At 29.2% G+C, this 17,210-nt stretch overlaps 2 protein-coding genes across 2 annotated transcripts; both read right to left on the bottom strand.

Annotated features, from left to right (window-relative positions):
- Window positions 1-386: 386 nt before the first annotated feature.
- LOC123200771 (NADP-dependent malic enzyme-like) lies at window positions 387-4,950 on the bottom strand. Its single transcript, XM_044616141.1, has 19 exons — window positions 4,642-4,950; window positions 4,223-4,343; window positions 4,052-4,126; window positions 3,803-3,954; window positions 3,622-3,727; window positions 3,432-3,497; window positions 3,150-3,245; window positions 2,976-3,047; window positions 2,809-2,892; window positions 2,641-2,739; window positions 2,366-2,413; window positions 2,187-2,240; window positions 2,005-2,103; window positions 1,834-1,923; window positions 1,636-1,713; window positions 1,425-1,499; window positions 1,223-1,313; window positions 776-904; window positions 387-686 (listed from the first exon to the last, which is right to left on the bottom strand). The coding sequence occupies exons 1-19, from the start codon at window positions 4,791-4,793 to the stop codon at window positions 598-600; spliced, it is 1,776 nt and encodes a 591-aa protein (XP_044472076.1). The 5' UTR covers window positions 4,794-4,950; the 3' UTR covers window positions 387-597.
- Window positions 4,951-8,230: 3,280 nt separating this feature from the next.
- LOC123200354 lies at window positions 8,231-9,158 on the bottom strand. The gene has a single exon (XM_044615523.1). The coding sequence runs from the start codon at window positions 9,041-9,043 to the stop codon at window positions 8,462-8,464; it is 582 nt and encodes a 193-aa protein (XP_044471458.1). The 5' UTR covers window positions 9,044-9,158; the 3' UTR covers window positions 8,231-8,461.
- Window positions 9,159-17,210: the final 8,052 nt, after the last annotated feature.

Genomic DNA, 17,210 nt, shown 5'->3' with positions numbered 1-17,210 from the left:
CACTTAAAATTGATGATTGACTTGTGCTTGGAAGATATTTTAAAATGGGCATTAAAGACAAAAAAGAAAGCTCTTGTACTTCAATATTTCACATCATATATACAAGGGCATCAACCCAGTGAATACGAGTAATTGTCAAAATATGGGGGTGAAATTTACAATAAGATAGAATAAAACATAAGATAAGAATAATATTAAATGTATAAACAAGTTGTACAGATAACATTGAGTGATTTTGAAATTAAAAAAAATGTAAATAATAATATCACAAAACAAGTTACCACCTGAGTTTGACAATTTGTATAAATAAATTTGTACAATTTATTTGTACGCATAGTTTTATTTATAAACTTATTTGTTAGGAGAGCCATTTGAGACAAGGAGGGTGTGAAAACACCTTCATCTTGGTACTTTACTAATTAAGCACAGATAATACGCTATGTAAAAATACATGAGAATTACAAGCATCTTCAGAGCACACTCCATACAGCACAACTTATTACATTTTTATGACACATTACTTATGATTAAAAGCAATATAAAAGACACTCTGCAAACACAGCTTCAAAACATAGGTCACAAGTCCAGATAACGATTTTACCTGTAACTTCTGTAGATGGGAGTATACATGCAACTTTCAGCATACTTTAAAAGATTATGTGGACGTGGGAGTCGAGTAGCCAGCCCTACAAATTATTAAAAGAAAGGAAAATACCGGTTTCAGAAATAAGTTATTAAGCATTTACATAAACTATCGACAACATGAGTCACTTACCCAGTTCATATGCCTTTGCAGCTAAGTTAGCAGCTATGTTGGCTGAGATTTTTCTGATATTAGAAAATGGTGGGTAGATAAGTCCCTTCTCATAGTTCTCATCTGTAACTTGCTTTGCCAAAGCTTCCGCTGACAGTGGGGATAACATGTTAGAATTAGTTTTTTGCCAAGTTCACAACCTCTAAAAGTTCTGTTTCTCCAAGTAAAACACACTTTATTCAAATAATGATCAATAGATTTAGCTGTTGCATTTATGTATACTGTGAGGGAAATAATAAAATTCCATGTCGATGATGCGATTTATTTCAATTTTTGTTCTATTTGATCACATCTGATACCATGAACCTGTTATAATCTAAATATTGAAAGGAAGCAGAAAGAGAGAAAAACGAAAAAAGAGCAAGGCTAATTTACTCCAAATATCATTCTTATATGAAGCCTACTTACAGGCTGCCAAAAGCATGTCATCATGCACACGAATTGCTCCAGATATGACCAAGCCCAGACCAAATCCAGGGAAAATGTAGGCATTGTTGGCCTGGATTCACAAGGAAAGAAAAAAATGTCAGTCCCTGAAAAGTGATCAGGACTAAATAAAGTCAGGATTATAGAAAATTGCTCCAGATGCAAAACAATTAAGATTATAAACCTGGCCAGGCACAAAAACTTTGCCATTGTATTCAAAAGGGTCAAATGGACTTCCACTGGCAAAAATGGTACGGCCCTTCAAATTGACAACGGTGATAACACAAATCAAGAGTCAGTGTACTTGCATAAAATAAAAGCAAACATATTCACCAAGTTGTATCCTCAAATAGTTGTAACCTACAAAACATTGAGGAAATTATTGTTAGTTTTACCTTGGTCCATGTGTAAGCTTCTTCAGCAGTACACTCAGACTGTGAGGTTGGGTTGGAGAGAGCCAGAATGAGAGGTTTCTGCCAGTCATTTATCCACGGCAATGTCAATTTGTTCAAGTGAAAATATACTTCTGGAAAGAGAGCAAAGACGAAAATGTTGTGCAAGTCCAAGGAAAGAAAGCAAGCATGATAGAGTACCTCATTGAAAGAGGCCATGGCCTCAATGATCTCCTTTGTAAAAGTTCTTCCAACTCCAGATGATCCAATCAAAACAGTTGGTTTAATTGCCTGGGAACATAGTAAAGTTAAACTAGGGACCCAGAAGCACTCAGAGAATTGGAAATCAAACAAAGAAACAGCTTTCCATACCTTGACAGCATCTAAGAGACTGCCAACAGGTTCATGTTCATGAGCCCAAGGCTTTTTAAAATGTTGAAGTGAATTTTTACGAGAGCTGACAATTAATCCCTGAATAGAAAACAACAAATGACATTGAAGTAAAAGGGATAATGATTTATTTGGCAATGATGCTTGATCAAGCTCTTTACTACCTTTGAGTCAACAAGCCAGATCTTCTTGCGGGTCTCCTCCAAAGGAGCTTTTACCTGCAAAAGACATGAAACTTATCAACAAAAAATATCACTCATTAAAATGTCAAGGATTACTATAATTCCAAACCAGGCAGTACCAAAATTTAATAATATATGGACATGATAACAATAAGTTGTACCTGCTTGGACATCTCAAGTGCTATAAGTTCTGCTATGCCAGTCCCAGCCTACAATAATGACATAGAGGCAAGATAAAGTAACTTAATAGATAGAAAGGACGGCTGGAGACCAAAGGAATCAGGAAATAGATAACACTGGCAAAAATGCTGGAGTATAAAACAATATAAATCAGAAGGAATACTGGAAAACAACAATTGCACGTTGTTCATGAAAGCAAAACAAAGTTTCATTCAAAGTTAGTTAGAGTGCATCTTTTCAGTGAACTGTTTCTTACTTCCCCAGCACCAAGGAACAAGAATGTATGCTCCGCTAGAGTGCCACCAAGCAACTTCAGAGCAGCAACTACTCCAGCAAGAACAACAGATGCTGTTCCCTGAAACAAAAGAGAAAATAGTTGAGAAAAGTCCATAAGCTTCACAGTTGCGCAACTGCTACATCTTACCTGTATGTCATCATTGAAGACAAGATGAGTTGTGCCATACTTTGCTAGCAACTCAAACGCATTGTGGTTTGCAAAGTCCTCAAACTGCAGTATTCGGTTTCAAGAACTAAAATCAGAAACATGCAATGAATTTTTTAACCCCTAAAAAGGTATAATTCATATCTAACCTGTATAAGAACTTTTTCTCCATAGTTCTGCTTGACAGCACTCATGAACTCATGTAGAAATTGAGCATATTCCTGAACAATAGGCAAAACTGCCTCAGTACTCAAGTTAAATCATAATTCCCCGATTCCAATTTATGAACCTGACTTAAGTTAGGCACAAAGGCATTGTAAAACCTCTCCAGTCGCCCTCCTTTGTCTGAGACCAATATAGAACTCATCCTTCAACAATTTCTCATTGTTCGTACCAACGTCAATAGTTATAGGCAAACACTACAAAAGAAAAAACAGAACAGAATTGATTATGACAGGAACAGGGTATGACGGCAACACAAGCATACCTTATATCTAATCTAAGATGTAGACTCAATTTTATTTAGGCCAATCAAAGTAGAGAAAGAATTTCATGAAAAGTGACAACAGAAATAAGCATAGATATCTTATCCCAGAAATGCTTACTGCAGAAGGACGAACTCCTCCAAGTGCCGTGTACAAAGACAATTTCCCAACAGGAATCCCCATTCCCTAAAACATTTCCAGAGTGGTCACGATAAATATAGTTCACCTTTACATCCTCATTAACTTCAATTACAAAACTGTTTCAATGAGTGTAATTCCAATAAAGAAAAATGATTATTGATGTAATTACCTGGCAGCCAAGGTCCCCAAGTCCCAAAATCCTCTCACCATCTGTCACAACAATAACCTGAATACTCCTTTCAGGCCAGTTCTTTAAAACCTCAAGAATTTTTCCCCTGCATAATTGATATATTTTAGCAAAATCTAATTAATTAACATCAATGAACTACCAAAGAAAAAGAAAGTCGTACTTCTCTTTCAAACTTATATATAGGCCCTGTGGGCGCCTGAAGATGCTTCCATATTTCTGGCAAGCTTCACCAACAGTTGGCGTGTAAACAACTGGGAGTAATTCCTCGACATTATCAATCAGTAGCTTGTAGAACAATCTTTCATTCCTCTCCTGTTAACCCCGAAAGAAGTATGGAATTTAGTCATGAAAAAATATACCATCATCAACCCCGAATCTAGATTATCAATAATGTGGGTAATTCAAGTACCTGAAGTTCCATCATGGCCATATATTTTTGCAGTGCAACTTGATATTGTCGAATACTGTTCATCAATTTCTTCTCCTGAAATGTAGAATCTTAAAAACGTTAGCAATAAAACTAAAATTTATACAGTCGATATCCCAAATAAAAAAGGTCTAGTGAAGTGATGAACATAACCTGAAGCTGTTGATCCAGAACTACTGGAGGCAAAAGGCCACGCAAATAGTGGGCATCTCTTTCTTTCTCGGTGAAAGCAAGCCCTTTGTTGTGATGTGGATCCCTCAGCAAATTGTATCCACTGCATCACATTCAAATTTTCAACAAAACATCAATTTTATTATCTTTAAAATAAAAAAAAACCATTTCTAATTTGGAAACCAACAATAACCATTAAGCATCAATAATAATACTGATAAATTATGAAATAAAAAATACATTAATTTTACAAAACTTTCGAAATATAGAAGCAAGACCAAAAACATAACGTTAATGGTAGAGAAAAGGCTTCAGATTTAAACTTACTACTAAATCATGAAAGAGCTAAAAAATAAACTAACATAAATGTAAAAACGAAGTTAGAAATCGAAGTAGGTAACCTGGCGACAGAGATAGTCCAGGGAGTGACAAGTTGATCTTCGGTAGCGCGATCCTCACCGTAGACGTCTTCAACGCCTCCACCGACGGTGGATTTGGGGTCCATGTCAAGAACCGAAGCGCCATCTCTCATCGCCTTCATTGTGCTCTCCATTTTCAAGTCACAAAGTCTACTACTGCTACACTCAGTCGCTCTTCTCTCCTGCTTTAACAAAGAAAAACAGATAACTATATATATAGCAAAAAGTACGTCAGTTTGCTCAGTATTGAGTTTCGTAGAAGACGAACTGACTGCCTACTGGCATAAAAAACGACAACGTTCCTGTCAATTTTCCGTTTAGTCAAATAGAAAAGTGTAACTCTGTAAAAGTAAATTTAGATTATTTATCTAAGCTAAAAATACAAACTCCAGGATATACCAGTTGTGTTAAGAATATTATCTGATTGCCTATAATAGTGGATAAGTCATCTGTGGGGACGGCCATTTTGAATTTTTTACAACGGAGGAAGAAAAAGACACAGCACAGGCGAGGATCGCTTAGCTGGCTGGCTTTCCTTTACGAAGAGGGCTTTTATTCGGTGTGATAATCGCAGAGTTTGTGCTTCTACTTTAGTTAGGTGGGCAGGGCACAGCGCAAAAACGAGTTTTTTTTTTTTTTCTTTTATTATTAACTTACTCCCACTAAAGGGTTATTACATTTTAAATTATATCCATCAAATATTAAAAATTTAAACTTTTTTTTATAGATCATTAAAATTAAAAGAATTAGATAATTATAAAAGTAATATTAAAAATAATAAAATATTATTCATTTTTTCCTTAGATTTATAAAACTAACAATTTTTTCTTAAAATTAAATTTTAAAATATTACTTTTTTTTTTCACTAGAGTTTCTTTTTTTTTCTTTCTCCCCTATTTCGGCGTTATCTCTAGCCAAGCACTCTCTCTCCCTTTTTTTAGTGTCATCTTCGAACAAAAACGATGTTTTCATCCAAAAGCAACTCTAAAAAGAAAAAAACCTTAGAAAAGAAAATATAATATTTTAAAGTTTAATCACAGGAAATTGTTAATTTTCTAAATTTAAAAAAAATAAATAATATTTTATTATTTATAATATATTACTGATTAAATAATAATTTTATCCTTGAAATTAATTGATTTTGTTAATTATAGCCATTCACACGTGAAAGTTTAAGTTTTTAATATTTAACCTATACTAATTTAAGATTACAATAAACCTTAGGTGAAAATATGTCTTTCGGTCTTATTATTATTATTATTTTTTTTAGGGATATAGATTAAAAAGACCGTAATCGTTATTCAAAATTAAATATAATTCAATATTATCAATAAGTTTTATATTGTAAATATAATTTTTTAAAATAATATTTAATATATTTTTATATATAAATAATAATATATTATTATTTTTTTAATATATAAAATCGAATAAATAACATTATGTGCATTGATTGAAGCAATCATCATCAATAATTAAGGGTGACTGAGGCCTCAGTCTCTTTATTATGCAAATTCAAAAGCAATTATAGCGACAAGCCATATTTAGCGACTCAAAGGTCATGTCGGACAGATCCTGACGCAATCCATCAAATCCATGTGTCGGGCTGATTCAAATACAGTCCATCGGATCCACGTGCTAGACCAGATCAAGGCTCGTGATCGGATAGATTTAACTTTTCCAACTGGGCTAAGGCCTGCTAAAAACATAAAGTCTTGTCATAGGTGTGATAATGAATAGTGGGCGTCATGTTCTGTTTTATTAAAAAGGCCGAAAAACTTGTTCAAACCCGAGATTTAGTACAAACCTAAATTTACATATATTAATTTTTAAAAATTTAAATAATTATTTATTTGTCAAATTAGATTGTTATTTAAAGAATTTATTTAAAAAATATAAAAATTATCTTTTTTTTCTAATTTAATTTTAAAAACTAATAATTCTCTTCTAATTTAATTTTAAAAGTTATTTTTTCAGGTTATAAAATTCACATTTACCCCCCCATTTTTAGGGTTTCATTTTTTATTTTTGAAACATTCACTAACCCCCCATTTTTTTTACTCTTATACTTATCATCTCATAGTTTGAAACCTTCACTTTCTCTTTACTTTCTCTTCTCTTTCTCTTCTCTTCTCTAGTTGCCCTTCACTTTTTGGCGCCATTCTTCGTTTTAGTGACACACCCTAAACTCCATAATCAATGGACGAATGATTAAAGCCAAACAATCATCAATTGAACCAATGTAAAATACTCTTAGAGGTTTAGCTTCTTCTTGGATTTATTGACAAATACGTGTCATCATCAACCTCTCCTTCAATAGTCAACGATGGCACAACATCTCCTTTCTTTGATTCATCAAACTGAAGGGAGATAGAGTACCGATTCAATCTAGCTCAAATGTCGATGGTCAATGTCGATGGTCAAAGTCGAGCGAGATCTCTTGCTCGATTTCGATCAAAATTTTATGTCGAATGAGATATAAATAGGAAGAAAGTAAAAGAGATGTCACGATGATTTAGTTTTGGATGTCAAAAATGGAAAGAGAAAGAGCGAATAGTAATTTGGAAGTTGAAACTGAAAAGAGGGTGAAATTAAAATTTCTGAACCCATATTTGAAACCGAAAACACAATCTCAATTCCCAAACCATAAACATTTTAACAATCACAGAAAAAAATAACAAAACTCTAAAATAAAATCAATTAACACTTTATACAGAACTTTCAACCCGTTTAAATCAAGTTTTAGTCTAAAAATGCTGATTTATTGTCCAAATTTTTTTAGTTTAAATATGAGTCAAATTAAATAAAAATAATTCTTTTATATATTAAAACAAATTTGTTCAGCTCAATTTGTTTAGACCATATTTGTATAATTCCACAGAACCCTCATACTGCTATTTTAATTATTTTTTTTCTAATGTAAATCAAAATTAATTTTTCTAACATAAATAAAACGTATGGATTGCTGCTATTAAAATATTGGCATCTAACAATAATTTATGGACATCTACGAGGACAGGGGCCATGCCAGCTAGTAGAACTTGATCATGTTTTCATTTTTATTATTAAATTAAAAAGGATTGTTCTTTTTGTTTTTTTTTTTTTCTAATAATACAACCGAAATCTCATTAAGTTATGTCTTCAAAATTAAATCAATTATATTAAATAAATAAAATTACAAATTTAATGATTATTGTTATAATTATTATATTAAATAATACAAAATTTTGATTTTATTTTTATATTTACGGATCTTAAACCTTAACCCTTGGAGACTCTCTTACGAGATTTTATTATACACAATCAAATACAATAATTATTTATATCTATTAATTTTTATCAAATATAATAATATTTTATAATCACTAATATTTGAGATACTCTATTTTTATGATAATTTTTTTAATTTTATAATAAAATATTGTTCAAAATAAACGTGCATCGTTATACCATTTAATTGAACTTCACCTATCCTCGTTAGAAGAGTTCATTATTTTTCATATATTATTTTTCATATAAAAGTTTCTGTAATTTATAAATTAATTTTTATTTAATCTTTGCGAAAATCTTCTGCACGGATACTAACTTAGAATTTTATTTTGTAAAAAGAATAATAACATTTATAAACCTGAAAATCCAAAAATAAATTAATATATAGCAAATTCGAAAGGTAAAACTCCATTGCAGGCGTAACTTCAATTCGTCCAAAGGATGCTAAATTGCTGCCTTCCGGTAGTTACTCACAACCAACGGAGTTGACTCATCCCCATAACTGATGGTACGGTGACTCGAGCGCTGACATTCACTTCTGCGACTTAAGGTCTTTGTAGAACTTTTTAATGAACTCCTCTGCAGCTTTGTCTACTTGACTGTCTCCGTCGTCTTTTAACGGAAACGGCGAGTCCGTTATTCTCAACTGTCTCACCATTGGACTCCGTCCGAACCCCGGCAACGAGGTCAACGGCGAGGCCTCCTCAGCCGCCGCCTCGTTATTTAACAGCTCGAGAACCTTTTGCACGGCGTGAACCCTGGTAACATCGTCATAACGGTAGGTTTTGGCGAGACGGTTAAGACTGTGGTGGTGGTATTTGCGTTTGTGGGTGTAAAAAGGGTAAAAAGTGGGGCTGTTGCTGCAACTAAATTCGTACTCTCTGGGAGAAACGAACGAGAGGGCGTCGTTGGAACGACAACTGAAGGAAGAAGTATGGTGGAATATGAGGTCGCCTATTGCCTTTCCTGCAATCTTATTGCCTCGCTTCAGCATCAAATGAAGGTCAAGCATTATTTTGCTCTTTGATATGCCTGCCTTTATCATGAAAAAAACTATGCGTATTACTCTCCATAGCTTCTTTGCTACCACTGGTGGGCTTGGTTCCATTTCCATGTCTGTTTTCTCTGAGAGAGATAATTTAGTTTCTTCTTTTGTTTTGGAAAGTGAGAGCGAGAGTGACTTACAGGAGAGTAAAGGGGTTATTGGATCATTTGGACCGGGAGAGAGAGAGGTATTTATACAAAAGACCAGAAAAATTAACTGAATTTTGAAAGGTTTAGACATGGCTGAATATTTTTTATACGAAAATCAATTAGCGTTGAAGACTTTTTATTTAAACCCGAAATTGATATGTTACAAATATAATTAAATAATATTAACAAAATTGTCAATTAAGAGTGTATATAATTAGATTTAAACTATAAAATTGAATTAAATTATTTAAAAATTATAGTTTAATTTAAATTAATAAATTTTTAAAAAATAATTTTATGATTTAAACAATTTTTAAATCCAATAAAATCATAAACCGTATTATTTTAAAAACATATATATAATTATATTTAATAGATTTTTTAACAAATAATTAGTTATATAATTTGTTTTTATATTTATTTTAATTTTTATAATATTATATATTATATATTATGATATAAAAATTATAATTTAATTAATTTTATCAAATAATATATATTTAAAAATAAATAATTTTAATATATTTAAATTATAATTTAAATCAAATTAAATTATATTCTTTTAATCTAGTTGATTTAAAATTTAAAATAATTTTAAATCATTCCTTTCAATTTAATTTAATAATATTCAACCGGTACCAAATTGATCCCTACATATCCCTGTTGCCAGCCCGCCAAAGCTGACAGAAATGAATAGAAGCAACTACCTTAACACGTGGCAATCTAATTGGGTCTTTGCGATTCAAGTTTGGCGTGTGACGTACGAACAATACTACCAAAAAAACTTTAATAGATGTTTTTATGTTACAGGTTTTGAAGGAATAAAAATTGTACGACAGCAATTATTTATGGATTTACAAAAAAATAAAGTAAATTAAAAAATTTACGAAATTACATTTTGACCAGGTGCGGCGAGTTGAACTTAAGTTAAATTCAAATCGAATTAAATTTAAATTTAAGTTTAATTCAATTTGTGTATAATAAAGTTTAAATTGGAATTTGTTAAAGCTAAACTTGAATTTAGTTTGAATTCAGTTTGACTCGTTTTAAACTTTAATTTTTAATTAACTTATTATTAAGACGATGTTGTTTTAATATATATTAGTTAAAACAATATTGTTTTGTATTAAAATTTTTAATTTATAAATTTGATGAATAGTTCGAGTTCAAAAATATTGGTTCAAACTCGAGTTCAAACTTATTTGAGCTTATATAAGATTGATTTATTTTAAATTTATTCAAATTAAATTTAAATTCAAATTTTGATAAATTTGATTCGAATCCAACCCAAATACTGACAATGATGGAAGAAAATTAGGTTGCCTTTCAACTAATAAATAAATCCTGATAACGACGTGGCAAGCCAATGCTTCTAGAGTGAAATAATAAATCATCATAGGGGAAGATGATCCACCGTTTATTGGCTTTATTATTTATATCTAGAGTAGTATTATAAGAATAATTTATATATATAAATAATAATATTTTATTAATTAAAAATTAAAAATTAAAAATTAAAAATAAAATAACGTTGGTAATAGTATCATTAAATTTACTTTTTAATTTCTTGAAAACTATGTTTAGTATAATATATAAATAATAATATATTATTATATTATCGAATAATTTTAAATTAAAAATAAATTAATATCTAATTATATAATAATATATTATTATTTATATATATAATTATTTAAATAATTTTATTATAAAAAAATAACGAGAAAAATGCTTTGATTACGACAAATGTAGTATCAAAATTTACCTTTAATCAGTTGATGCACATGCTGGAACAGAAATCATAATAATAATACAAAAAAGAGGTTGGGTAGGTAACCCTATAATGAGTGCCCTTAAAAGGTAGTTGAATTATAAAAATGTAAAATTTTTAAAAAAATAAGATTTTATTTTATTGACTTTATATCAAGATTAGTGTTTTGAATTATTTAATTTATTGATTAAATAAAAGCTTTTTATTTATTTAATATAATTAATTCAATTTTTAAAAGAAATCAGATTTTTTTACGTTCGTGTATGGGTAAACAGAAATCAAAATAAATAAAGCTCCACTTTTCTTTTTATTACTTTTATATTATTCAATTACAAACCCTTTGCTTGCTGGGCCTTCTCTGTTTGTTTTCTTTGTTCTTCTTTGGTTTCTCCATAAACGAGGCTAGCCTGATTGCTGTTCGGATTGGAGATCCTTGGATAATAATGGTTAATTTATTGTATTTAGACAGACAAATGGGGTTAGATTAGTGTCATTTGTAATAATATTTTACATTTCGATCAACCTATTAAAAAGTTTAGATAGTATAAATCATTGTAACATTAATCGTATCGTAGACTTATATACTTTTGCGAACTGATTCAATACGAAGGTCATTGATTTTACCAGTCTTGAGTTTGATACAACTCGCAGACATGATAAATCATATCAAAGCTATTCTGATATAACTCATTATCGTTTCTAATTACACTAATATCTCCTTTAAAACAAAAACTATATATTAAATTTAGCGATTCTATAGATATTTCACAGCAAGTTGTTCGAGGTGGTCGAAAATGGTCAGCACACACGACATAAGCACATCAATAATAAGTGTCAAGCTGGAAACCTTTGGAACAAAGAAAAACAAGAAAAGAACTAAACGAAGCTAAGAAAATTGATTGAACAGAAGAAGTTAATTGATTAGAGGTTAATATATATTTGCTGAGGATACCAGATAAAAGAGTTTACAATATTTGTGTTATTATATAAGTATATATTATTTAATTTTTAATTTAAAATTATCTAATAATATGATAACATATATTAAATATATATTTATTTATTTATTCAAAATAAATACATATAATAATTTTATTGTATAAGAAAATCAAAAGATATTTGGAGCCCTAAATTATTGGTGGTCCACCCCAAACCAAACGGCATCTAGTTAAAGGCTGTAATTTTCCAAGTCATTTTCTGTAGTTATACCCAGTTAGTGCCAAAGTCTTCTTACCAAATCACGTTGAAGCATGAGTGAAACATATTCCCCCACAAAAAGTTCGTCAAGCTTATTAATGATGGTGGGTTCCTCTCGCTTTATTGGCGTGTAATGTTGCTACCGTGTTACATCCACACAGGCAGTCACCGAGGCCAATTGCTTGATCTTATCTCTCAACACACACACACACACACACACACACACACACACATATATATATATATATATATATATATATATATATATATATATATATATATATATATATATATATATATATATATATATATATATATTATAAATTTATTTATATGTGTTAAAATGATAGCATCTACACATGCAAAGGGGCCGGGCTGACATGTGCGAGCTCAACACATACGGTAGCAACCAATGGGCTGACCCACAAGCCATGCAGCTTGTGTTGTAGGCCATGGAGTTTGACTTACGAGCTAGTGCGACCCAACACAATACTGTACATAATTTTTTAAAAATTTATTATTACATAGAAAATTCAAATAATTTACATGTGAAATTTAAAAATATTCATGAATGTTATGAAAAAAATTAAAATGTAATAATAAATTTATTATTAATTATAGGGGAAAAGCAGAATATAATGTGGGGAATATAAAATTTAATAAAATTATATTTTTTTTATATACAATTTAGTATACAGATAATATGTCATTATGTGATTATATAACTTTTAATTAAAAATAAAATAACACTCAATCACATGATGATATATCATTTATATTGTATACCAAAAGTGTGTAAACATAACATTACTGTTTAAATTTTGTTAATTATTTGCATTACTTTTATACAGAAAACTAAAATATTAGTATGAAAAATCCAAAAAAATAACTATATATATATATATATGTGTGTGTGTGTGTCTGTGTGTATAAAATTACCAGGTTGGCTCATGCAAAAGCCCATGGGTTTACCTCTTGTAGTATTGGCTGTTATATTTTTGCCGGCCAACCTGGCAAGAAAGCCCATGACTGTGTGGGCCTTGGGCCTGATAGAGGTTGCAAGCTTAGTGGCCATACCATGGTCTCTCCAATATGGTCTATTGTGATGTCTAGGAGCATTATAGCATCTAATTGACTAATTTTGGAATTAAAAAAAAATTAAAAAATCATATAACCCAATCATCAATTACCATCTCAGTTTTATGAATAAATTTATATAAATTATTTGTATATATAATTTTATTCATATACACATTTATACGAGTATTTGTAGTGTGTTCAATTTCAGGGGGAGAAAAAATATTCATTAAAGTTTTTTTGAATAAAAATCAAAATTATTGATGAAAGCAAAATGCATTTATATATGCCGATGTGTGAAGTCTATGTATAACAGAATGAGAAGAAAATAAGGGAAGTTTATTGGTGGGATTATTTAATAAGATTTGGATTCGAACCTCTGTCACATTTATAAAATCTTAATTTACCTCGGGTTTACTCATTTAATTAATCGGATATAGTTCCCAATTAACAAAAAAAACAAAAGATTGAATTTTTACATCCTTGCGAATATTATCTACAAGAAATAAATTCATATACCCTACCAATTAACCTACGTTTTAAATAAATTTTGATTTTAAAAAAAATGCATTCTAACAATTCTTGTAAATTTTTGAAAACCAAATCGATGGTTGGTAATAAATTGTTCATTCAAATTTAGTTATAAATTAATTCATGATTCCTATGAGAGAAATTGCTATTTAGAGAATCAAAGGAAGAGACTCTTAAATTAATATATTATTGAAAGTAGATACACTCATAACATAATTTTAAGTTTGTTAATCATGTTATCTCGATCGTAAAATATGAAATAGAGATAAAATATTGTTTTTATAAAAACAGTTTGAACTGTTAAGACTTATTTTTGCAATTATTTTTGGATAAAAGAAATCTTACATGCATTTTATGAGTCAACTTGCATGTAAATAACATATTTAATCGCTACATATCACTTGTATAATTAGTTATTCACTATATAATGGCTAGACGCTTGTTTGGTGTAATTCTTGTGTATTTTCCTACAAGAAAGTTTAATTACACAACAATTACCCCCAAGTTTTAAAGTTCGAGCAGATTTTCAGAAACTTTTTACCTATTTACATATATATGAATGATATATAAAAAATTAGAACTCATCGTATTGAAACTTTTCAGAAACTCATCGTATGTTGCTAAAGCAACATTTTCACTTTTCATTTAATGTGTTGTATATTGTTTTTGGGTACTTTGCTAGATGGATGGGATGTGTCACCATCTTAATATGAACAACTAGAACATTTTCTTGTTCAATCTCTACTTGTCTATAAATATTTCTTAAGAATCTTTTCTCCAGTTCAATCCCTACTTGTCTACAAATACCTCTCAAGAATTCGTTCTCTGATTTATTTACTCTCAATTTTTCACCAATCTTTCAATATTTTTTGAACCCTCTAGCTTTTCCAGAGGTGTCCTCAGTTTTCAAATGAAGCCAAATAAAAGTTTTTTTTTTTTTATGTACAACTCACATGGTATATATATTCTTAAACATGTATTTTTTAAATATTCTTGCTTGATTCACTTCGGGGTGTTTCTCTTACTAAATTTTGGATTAGTCACTAATTTTAGGTAGATTCATTAACAATAAAATTATGTATATAATTTTTATATATAACTAGTGTATGTTATTTTGTGACTGAATATTATTTTTTATTTAATTTTTAATTATTTAATTATATGATAATATATTATTATTTATATATAAAATTATGTATATACTATTACTCGTATGTTAAATTTCAAATTGAGTTAGTACCAATGAATCGAGAATAGGCCTCTTATAGTCTAACTTATATGATGACGGTCACATGAAGCTCACTTTGGCATATCAAGAAAAACAAAATCACTAGGGCCCAATACATATGTATGCAAGTTTTGTGTATTTTTCCTTTTTAATATTCATATGATTTCTCTTGCACAAGTTTACAAAGTGGCAGCTGAATTGGACTTCTAATTTATTCATAGGCCAAAGGGTTTATTTTTACCGAAAATTTACTCTTTACCAAATTTTTTATTTATTATTTTAAAATTTTAAATATCGATTTTAGATTATTAAAATTAATTAAATTCGTTATTATAAAAATAAAATTATCTTTTAATCAATTATATTAAAATTTTAAGTTAAGGTTTGGGAAATTATATTTTTATTTTTAGAATTTTAATTTTTTAATAATTTTTTTTAACAAATGGGGCCACGATCTCCGACTCTCTTCGAACAAAGTCTCTCCCTCTCCAACGCCTTTCTCTCTTTTCCAATCATCCACCGTCCCCCTCTCCAACTTATCTTTGTCAGGACAATTAGTCACTGTCCAACTTCAGGACAAAGACAAGACTCTGTTTAAACATAGCCATTGCTATTTATGGTGACAGCTCGCTTCCTGTAGACCGTTTATATATTTATTAGGACTTAACATGTCAGAACCCTAATTCTAAACGACAAATTGATCTGAAAAAGACGCGCGAATTTCAACTGGACGAAATTTATAGAGTGTACCACCTGCTGTGTATCACGTGGAGGCAGAATTACTCTTCTTTTTTTATTTTCTTTTCAAATTAAATGAATTTTAGCAAAAATATCTATGTCAATATCCATAGTCTTAATCAGATTAAATTAGCATTAATCATGATTGTCAAATAACATTACACATCAAAACTATGGTTTTTTATATTATTTATCAAATATTATATTGTATGATATAATTTTTAAGAAATAAATTAATAAAAAATCTAATTAATACATTATTATTTTAAAAAATATCATAAAAATTTTTAAAAATTAAAATTTGTTTTTATATATATCTCTATTACATTTTTTTTTTTAAATATACATCAATCTATATCGATAACATATATTATATTATATTATATTTTATATTTATTATATTATATTAATTTGATACATCTTTCACAATATATATTAGCAGACACTACTTCTGAAATCACATGTGTACAAAATCTGTTGTATAAACTTGGTTATAAAATTAAACATTTCTAAGTTGTGGTGTGATAATCTCAAAGCAACTTATTTAAGTGTTATTTTATACCGTGTTATTAAAATTGAACTGGACCGATCAATTCAATTACGAATCAGTTCTTGATTTGATTTAGTTCACCTAAAAATAGTTTGGTTTTTATCTTTTATATATATTTATAAAAAAATGAAAAATTAAAGTGGTAATAAATAACATTGAAAGAGTATAATTGATTAATTGGTTGAAAATTAAATAATTATCACTAAAAATAAATAAATATTAATTAGAGAGAATAACTGAATTGAATTGATTTTGGTGGGTTAAAATAAATTAATTTATTATACCTATGTTTTTAATATAAGAAAACTAGACGAGTGATATTATATCATTTTGTTTAAATATATATTATTTATATTTAAAAATATGATAAATATTCGATAGTATTAATAAATATATTATAATTTAAGAACTGACTGAATCATTCAGTTGAATTGATTGAATTATAAATCAGTAAGATATCCAGTTTGATTATCGATCTGATTTTAAAAACATTAATTTTATGTTTCACACAAGGATTGAAATATCTAGAAATTAACGTTTATTTTATGTGTGACGAAGACTCTCAAAAGCAACACGTTCTCTATTTTTCTATGCTAGATCAAATCAGTGATGTAGTCACAAAAACTTTATCATAAGATCTTTCAAAAGCAACGACAAAATCTTTATTTTTCTACACTAGATCAAATCGTTAATGTAATCGCAAAAACTTTGTCAATATACCGATTTAATTACTCACAAGCTAAATTTTTTTAATAAAAATATCTCAACTTGATTGTGTGGTGCGGATAAAATCAAGATAAGGTAGGGACAGAATTAAGATTTGATTAATTAAAATAAGATTAATATCATTAATGCAGATAGATAAGATAAGATTAATTATTTTCTCTTTGTCTAAAGGGAAAATTACATGACCCATATGGGCGTTACTTTGTCAATATATTATGGAAATCCAAAGTTTGTCTTGCATGAGTGATTCCGGCCGAATGTGGCAGCCC

This window comes from Mangifera indica, chromosome 17 (assembly GCF_011075055.1).
Source record: "Mangifera indica cultivar Alphonso chromosome 17, CATAS_Mindica_2.1, whole genome shotgun sequence".
NCBI classification, from domain to species: domain Eukaryota; kingdom Viridiplantae; phylum Streptophyta; class Magnoliopsida; order Sapindales; family Anacardiaceae; genus Mangifera; species Mangifera indica.
The sequence above is the reverse complement of the archived record's forward strand: the minus strand, read 5'-3'. Positions and strand labels throughout refer to the sequence as shown.

Bases quoted from the DNA above. Each gene is read 5' to 3' on its own strand.
- LOC123200771 (XM_044616141.1), bottom strand. From the start codon at position 4,793: ATGGAGAGCACAATGAAGGCGATGAGAGATGGCGCTTCGGTTCTTGAC. The intron at 1,924-2,004 runs GTATGGAAAGCT...CTATGTTCCCAG, and splicing joins GTCTCTTAGATGCTGTCAAG to GCAATTAAACCAACTGTTTT. The intron at 1,314-1,424 runs GTTTATAATCTT...TTGTGAATCCAG, and splicing joins AAGTTTTTGTGCCTGGCCAG to GCCAACAATGCCTACATTTT.
- LOC123200354 (XM_044615523.1), bottom strand. From the start codon at position 9,043: ATGGAAATGGAACCAAGCCCACCAGTGGTAGCAAAGAAGCTATGGAGA.